Source organism: Clupea harengus, chromosome 8 (genome assembly GCF_900700415.2).
Source record: "Clupea harengus chromosome 8, Ch_v2.0.2, whole genome shotgun sequence".
In the NCBI taxonomy this organism is placed as follows: Eukaryota; Metazoa; Chordata; class Actinopteri; order Clupeiformes; family Clupeidae; genus Clupea; species Clupea harengus.
In genome coordinates, this window is record NC_045159.1 from 10,867,575 (window position 1) to 10,875,299 (window position 7,725).

Sequence of the window (7,725 nt, forward strand, 5' to 3'; positions counted from 1 at the left end):
CAGCGCTGGGTTTGAAACAGTGCTGCTGAGCATGTCAGTCTCTCCCGTCGCTCCACTCTCACTCTGTGCTGTGATGTTGTGCTTTACAGGATGATGTGACGTCTGATCAAAGTCTGAAGGAGTTCGAGGGGGCAACTCTTCGCTATGCCTCGATCAACCTGAGGTGAATATCATGACTGGCATATAAAAAAAAAAAGACTTAGCAGACAGAATGCCACTAGCGCCAGTTGAGACTGACATTAATTGGTCTTTTCCTGGAGCATGTTTGGTGTATATATGCTTTTGAAGTTATTTCTGTAAGTCTTTTGCTGTTTCTCTCTGTTTCCTTTGTCCCTTACACAACCCCTCTTGTCTTCTTTCAGTTGCAATCAATCGGAAGGTGATCAGAAACTTGATGGCTATAACACAGACTCAGATTCAAAGGTATGGTGGGCCAGAAGTCACGTTTTGGGTTACATATTGATCCGGATCGGTCATTGGATCGGTCATTTAGCCTGTTTGTCACTGTGTGATGTATCTTTCTCTGTTCACTCCTTAATCTCTCCCTACACTGGCACCTTGCTCCCTTTCTTTGTCTCCCTCTTTTTATTTTACCTTTACCTCTTTTTTTCTGTTCTTTTCTCCCCATTTTGTGTTCTCTCATTTTTTGTCTTTCTTTCTCTCACTCGCTCCCCTTTTCCCTGTTTCACTCTATCCATCCATCCCTGATTCTCTCCTTCCCTCTTTTTCCCTGTGTCTAATTTCCCCCTTCTTCCTTCTGTCTCTCTTTTCCCCCTTCTTTCATCCTGTTTCCCTCCGTATCATCTCCCTTTGCAGTGTTTTGCGGTGCGTTCTCTGGGCTGGGTGGAGATATCTGAGGAGGAGATGGCTCCTGGCAAGAGCAGCGTGGCCGTCAATAACTGCATCAGGCAGCTGTCCTACCACAAACACAACCTGCATGACACAGCAGGCATCTGGGGAGAGGTGTGTGTGTGTGTGTGTGTGTGTGTGTGTGTGTGTGTGTGTGTGTGTGTGTGTGTGTGTGTGTGTGTGTGTGTGTGTGTGTGTGTGTGTGTGTGTGTGTGATTGTTTAAGACACATGAACTACACCAAATCCCAGTCTTTCTGTAAACATCTCTTGTGTCTTGGACACAAATACATAAAGTACATGAGCGTGTACTTGTATGGAGTGTTTTCAGGCATGTGTGGACAAGGGTTTGCGTCTGGCCTATGGAGAGAAAATAGTGTTTGCTTGATTGTAGACTTCACATATTGCAGTGGCCCAAGACTGTGCCTGATTATGCTCTTTGTCGCCCCCTGGTGTGTGTCCAGGGTAAAGACATGCTGCTGGTCCTGGAGAATGAGACGCTGAAACTGATTGACCCTATGAGCCAGACGCTGCTGCACTCCCAGCCCATCATCAGTATCCGTGTGTGGGGGGTGGGCCGAGACAACGGCAGGTAGGTGTGACGGAGGTGTCTGATCTCAAACACACACACACACACACACACACACACAAATGAACTAAAGTATAGAATCGGGCATTGTTGGTATGTAATAAAAATGAACCCTTCCTTCTATGCTGTATCTACCAACACAAAGACCTAGCACACGTTTACCTCAATTGGCATAGTTCTTATGTTAATTTGTGCTGCGTGTTATTACGTTTTCATTTTGATTTTACTTTTGCCACTAGAGCAAAAGTTGTGCCTAACCTATGCCTGTGCTTCTTTCTGGCCGTGCTCCTATTAATTTGTGTGTTGCTCCTGCTCCCTCTCTCCCACTTTGGTTGTGTGTTCAACTGCTCTTTTGATTTCTTTGTTCTGCCGCATCTTTGGACGCAGGGAGAGGTAGTGTATCACTGTGCTACATTGATTGTTGTTGTCATGGTTACGCTGACATAGCCCCCCCCCCCCCCCCTCTTGCATCCACCCTCATGCTTTCTGGAACGTTCATGTGCTACAATGCTAGATGGCTAGAACAATTCTCATTTAAATTATGTCTAGTCAGTGCATGCTAAAACGTATATAAGAAATTCATCAAGGTCTTGCAGATATCTGTTATCAAAGATGAGTGTATAATGTATTGATGAATTGTTTGCCTTTGTCTGTTTAGAGACTTACTTACATGAAATCCCATCAGCTTCTCCTCAGTCTACATATCCCCTAGTATCTCTCGTGTTCGGATAGAATGTAGACCTTGCCATACTAGATACACAAAGGCTGTTACACATTGTGGACATGGCAAAAAAAAAGTGAAGCAATTGGAATGATCAAAACAGTGAGCTGTTCCTCCTGTGTGGTGTGTATGGTATGAACTATTGTGTGATTCTGAACAAAGTGCCGTGTGTGTGTGTGTAACGGCCTTTGGTCAGATCTCAAAACTGACATGAATACAACTTTAGATTTTTCCTTTGGATTTTAAGACCACGCCCTTCACCAGCACTGGCTATGTAGTCTCCTTTCTTCCACTCTGCTGGCTGGTCCTTAAGATTCAAAGGAATGGAGTTATCATGATGTGTTTGTGTCTCACAGTCTTCAGCTAACACCCATAACACAAGTCCTGTTGGTAACACTTCCAATGAATGCCTTATTTTATAAAGCATAACAAGCGCATTTATAATGCATTATAAATATGTATAACGCATCATAAGTGGATGCGTTTCCTTTATATAGGATTGCACAAGCTCCCTAAAAGACTGCATTACAATAGTCACAACCATTTAATGAGCAGGCATTGTAAGACTATGAAGTGCATATCATGCTTTATAACTGTGCTTGAGATGCATTGTAAAACAGTATTCATAGCAAGTGGTATCAAATAATGAACTGTCCTTCCATAGATATCGATGTAGGATTGTTATTGTGTCACATTTTCATGCCGTCATTAGTTTCTCCATGTCCAATGAGAGTGTGTTTGTGTCTGATTATGAGTACTTTGCATCGTGTGCATTTTGTGTGTGTGTCTGTGTCGGAGTATGTGCTGAGTTAAATGCTCTGTGGTGGCAGGGACTTTGCGTATGTGGCGCGGGACAAGCTGACCCACGTTCTGAAGTGTCACGTGTTCAGATGCGACACCCCCGCCAAGAACATCGCCACCAGCATGCACGACATCTGCTCCAAGGTAGGCACGCCCAGCAGCCTGCCCCCCCCCCCCCCCCCCGGCCTGAGAGCTTTCGACGGACCGCATCGCCTCAAGGCCGTCCTCCACAAATCAAAGCCTGAACCTCCTCTAGAGGGAGCTGGTGGGCTCTATTGAACATCATGCACTCACTTAATCACCCACACACACTCTTACTTTTACTTTTATCTACACACACTTTTACACTCAGTTCTGTCTGAGTTGTATGCATGTCTATAAATAATGTATGCATACACACAGGGTATGGTCCCACAGTGGTCTCCCAACTAGGACATAGGTGTGTTTTTGGGTGGATGTGTGTGTACAGATTTTGCACACACTTTTTATCCACTCAGTCACACACACATACACTCACTCACCAAATCATTACTGTTAAGCATAATAAAGGTTATCCTCAATCCACTGTCAGAGCACCCAGTGCAAGTGAAGAATTGTTTTTCTCCAATGTCCTGTATGTCCTGTTTTACAGATCATGGCGCAGAGGAAGTCCTCTAAGACCTCCATGAGCAAGCTGCATATCGACCCTTCCAAGCTGCTGGACATGCCCTTTCAGGGTAACTCAGTCAGGGCATCCTGAACCTGCTACTCCCCCTAACTCCATTGACCTGTGCATCTCTGAGTAGGCCTCCGTCTGCCTACTGGCTCTGCACTACTGCTCACACTTCACAGTAGGAGTGCATTAGTAGCGCACAGACATCACTATGGTAGTGGATATGAAGAGTCTAAAGACTGTAGGGCTGTTAGTATCTCCATGGTAACAGCGACTTCTTAGTTAATTACGCCCAGTGTGTTGGTTACAGATTCTTTGGTCACTGTGATGGCAGGAGGTTTTTTGGTGATTTCCTGGCACAGGTCGCCACTTGTCTAATTTGTTGCTTTTCCTTCTTCTCCCTCATGTCTGTCTTTCTTTTTCTCCAGAATTTCCCGTACCAAAGAATGAACTGGTCCAGCGTTTCCAGGTTCAATACCTCGGTAACGTGCCAGTGGCCAAACCTGTAGGTAAGGGACGTTTTGGTAAGGAATGCTTCTACTTTTCTCTTTTCTTCTACCCAATTACTGCAGGTGTGTGTGTGTGTGTGTGTGTGTGTGTGTGTGTGTGTGTGTGTGTGTGTGTGTGTGTGTGTGTGTGTGTGTGTGTGTGTGTGTGTGTGTGTGTGTGTGTGTGTGTGTGTGTGTGTGTGTGTGTGTGTGTGTGTGTGTGTTTGTTTTTGTGTGTGTGGTAACCAGGATGGTGTTATGGGCTGTGTAAGCATGCTGTATATACCCATGCTGCAAGTTACTCCCTAGGCTACAACTACACAAAATGATTATCAAAGCAATTACGCCATGAGATGAGAGAAATTCTACAAGTGGTTTGTTTGTCAACAGAATCAAAACAAGGTTTGGGAAGTAAAATAAGCCTATACTTACCTTTCTGAAGGTTCCTCTTACTTACCCTTACATTGTAGGCTATCAAGGCTGCATTAACCAGTGAAATTAGATAATAACAATACAGATCATCTATCGGGTTTGGGTAAAACACAAATGTCTGGTTTAATGATATGTTTTGTATGAGCACAATTACTGGACATTTTCATTTATCGTTTTTTTGTCAATTTTACCACGCAAAAAAAAACGTAATTTCCAGCCATTTCCACCATCCCTGGTGTGTGTGTGTGTGTGTGTGTGTGTGTGTGTGTGTGTGTGTGTGTGTGTGTGTGTGTGTGTGTGTGTGTGTGTGTGTGTGTGTGTGTGTGTGTGTGTGTGTGTTTGTAACTGCAGATGTTTTTAACACTGATGAGAAGTAAGTAAGCCAGATGAAGGTCAGCGTTTCGTATGTCTGTGATTTTTGGACATTCAGGAGTGGACATCATTAACGTTGCCCTGGCGACAGCCATGAACACCAAAGAGAAAGATGACTGGACACCGGTGACTGTGAATGTGGCCTCGGCTACGCTTACTATACTACACGCAGAGGTGAGGGTGCACACACAGACACACACACACACACACACACACACACACACACACACAGAGACATACCGTAAATCCTCAAATAGTGGCCGGGGCTTTTATTTACTTAGGCTGCACAGCGCACCAGCCTGTATTTGGGGCAGGCTTGTATTAGGGGCAGGCCTTTATTTTTTACTTATTATACGGCTCTTCAGAATGTTCCAAAAAGTTCAGTTGATTTGAATAGGGCACCCCAACGTTAGCAGGTATGTAATTTCTTGATATTCACCACTCCGAAAAGTCAATGACCGCTGTCATTGGCAACGGGTTTTGTGCTTCTAATTCACATCTTTCATATCATTCTGCAAGAAGTCCGGTCATTTAACGTAGCTGAAAGTCATTGTAACTTGAAGTCAGCAAGTAATGGGTTGCTACGTAACACCTGGAACGTTAAAGTTCTATTAGCCTGAAGAAAAAAAATGTCTTAGCGGAAATCACGAAACGACGACAAAATCATTAAAAAGAGGTATTTTGGGGGAATGTCTTCTATCATTTAGTCAAGTAACTAACAAATTCGCCTTGTAGGCTGAAACATTTTTTTTTTTTTATTGCAAACAGCCATGAAATTAGCCAACAACATTAAACATGAGGAGAACATGTATTTATGAAATGCATTCAATTCAATTGTGATGTCTGCTTTGTGCTGATGGACTGATGCTGGTAGGCTACAGTAAAATAGGCTACCGGTACCTTTTTTTACCCCCGGCTTGTATTCGGGGCCCGGCCTTTATTTGTCCGTATCGACCACGCCCCCAGCTACTATCTGAAGCCCGGCCTCTACTTGAATCCCGGTCTTTATTTGAGGATTTACTGTAATCACCTATAAAAAGCCATACTTCTGTTGGAAATATCTCAACAACTTTATGGCTCCTTCCATTTTTTTCAATCAATCACTGCTCTCTCTCTTTCTGTCTGTCTGTCATTCTGTTTGTCTCTCTCTCTCTCTCTCTCTCTCTCTCTCTCTGTGATTCCCCCTCTTCCGCAGACGGAGGAGGTTGTGTCAGAGTGCCGCGTGCGTTTCCTCTCCTTCATGGGGGTGGGGAAGGACGTGCACACGTTCGCCTTCATCAATGCCGAGGCTCCTGGGCACTTTATCTGCCACATGTTCTGGTGTGAGCCCAACGCCGCCAGCCTGAGCGAGGCCGTGCAAGCCGCCTGCATGGTGAGTCTCAACCTGGGATGGCCTCCATCGCCCCCCGGTGTGGTGGAATGGTCACAACATGCAACCAACACTGATTTTAGAGAAAGGTTTCTGGTGATGGAAAGGCTGTATATGAAGATAATAATAACCGCAAACAATAACAAACAAAATAACAATCATAAGATTCATGAATATAATAATTATAACAACAATAATTAAATAATAGTTATTAATAATAATAATAATAATAATAATAGCAACAACAAAATAAGCTGATGAAGTGGTGGTGATGGTACTTGCATAGTCATTATAAGATAAGAATAAGTAATTTGTGTAAGGGGATGCTCAAAGGTTGCCAGGCAACTGTTGAATCTGAACTCATTGTGGAAGCTTTTCCGAGCAGTTCACTTCAGATGGGATCACAGGGTTGGAGCAGCCACTCGATTAGTCACTAATCAGCCTGTGGAGAGTGGTCTAATGGCAGTCACTTCATTTAAGTGCTCAGTTCAATTTAGCAGCGCAAAGACAAATCAACTTGATTTCTTCTCCTGAGAAATCACTTTTATAGACCGCACAAGCACAAACTCTGGAAGGCAGTGATCCAAAATCCGAGTCTATCCAAGAACATTGCTATAGTCAAGGGTTTGATTTGAGTCTGTTGTTTTTTACTCAGGCCATAGTCATCTGATACTTTTTTATGATGCTGATATTTTGATATTTGGTATAGCTGACCCCTTTGTGCGCTGTTTGTCCCTCTGCAGCTGCGATACCAGAAGTGTCTGGACGCGCGGCCCCCCAGCAGCGGCGGCTCATGTCTGCCGGGCCCCCCTGCCGACTCGGTGGCCAGGCGGGTGGGCTCCAGCGTCAGGAAGGGGGTGCAGAGCCTGCTGGGTAGCTTCAGGCGCTCCGGCTCCCAGACGCCCTAAGGGAGCACATCCAGTGTCTCAGTCTCTCTCCAGTGCCCCCATGTGCCAATACACGTCCACTGTCCCCCTCACACACCACACACAGGACTCTCTCTCTCTCTCTGTCTCTCTCTCTCTCTCTTTTTCTCTCTCTCTCTCTCTCTTTCTCACTCTCTCTCTCTCTCTTTCTCTCTCTCTGTCTCTTTCTTTTTCTCTCTCTCTTGCTCACACACACACACACACACACACAGACTCTCTGGAAAAACACTCCCTATTCCTGGGTCAGTCAGTGTCCTCTCGGCCTCTAAACCGCCTGCCCCCCCCTCCCGAACACACACACACACTCGCACACACAGGTAGAAATCACTCCTCTTCCCCTGTCCTCTCTGTCATCCCTTACCCACCCACCTACTCACATTAGCTGCCAGTTCCTGGTCCTGTCTCCTCCCCTCCCTCCCTCTGTTTCGTTCTCCTCCTCCTTCTTCTTCTCTCTGCCTTTCCTTTCCGGTCTGAGCTCAGCGTTAGAAGGTGATCTGTGGATGGTGTTCAGGATTGGATGTTCTCCAC

General features: G+C 45.1%; 1 protein-coding gene across 4 annotated transcripts in view; it reads left to right on the top strand.

The window, feature by feature from the left end:
• Positions 1 to 7,321, top strand: part of apbb1 (amyloid beta (A4) precursor protein-binding, family B, member 1 (Fe65)) — a 12,286-nt gene extending 4,965 nt beyond the window's left edge. Inside the window, exons 5-15 of one of the 4 annotated variants that reach the window (XM_031571823.2) lie at positions 90 to 163; positions 363 to 423; positions 817 to 963; positions 1,312 to 1,439; positions 1,824 to 1,829; positions 2,988 to 3,102; positions 3,590 to 3,674; positions 4,039 to 4,119; positions 4,961 to 5,076; positions 6,098 to 6,274; positions 7,015 to 7,321. In XM_031571823.2, the coding sequence (XP_031427683.1) occupies positions 90 to 163; positions 363 to 423; positions 817 to 963; positions 1,312 to 1,439; positions 1,824 to 1,829; positions 2,988 to 3,102; positions 3,590 to 3,674; positions 4,039 to 4,119; positions 4,961 to 5,076; positions 6,098 to 6,274; positions 7,015 to 7,179 (1,155 nt within the window). In that variant the 3' untranslated portion in view covers positions 7,180 to 7,321. Of the gene's footprint in view, positions 1 to 89; positions 164 to 362; positions 424 to 816; positions 964 to 1,311; positions 1,440 to 1,823; positions 1,830 to 2,987; positions 3,103 to 3,589; positions 3,675 to 4,038; positions 4,135 to 4,960; positions 5,077 to 6,097; positions 6,275 to 7,014 lie in introns of all 4 variants that reach the window. The other 3 variants (XM_031571821.2, XM_031571824.2, XM_031571822.2) reach the window with 3 other exon arrangements.
• The last annotated feature ends 404 nt before the right edge of the window (positions 7,322 to 7,725 follow it).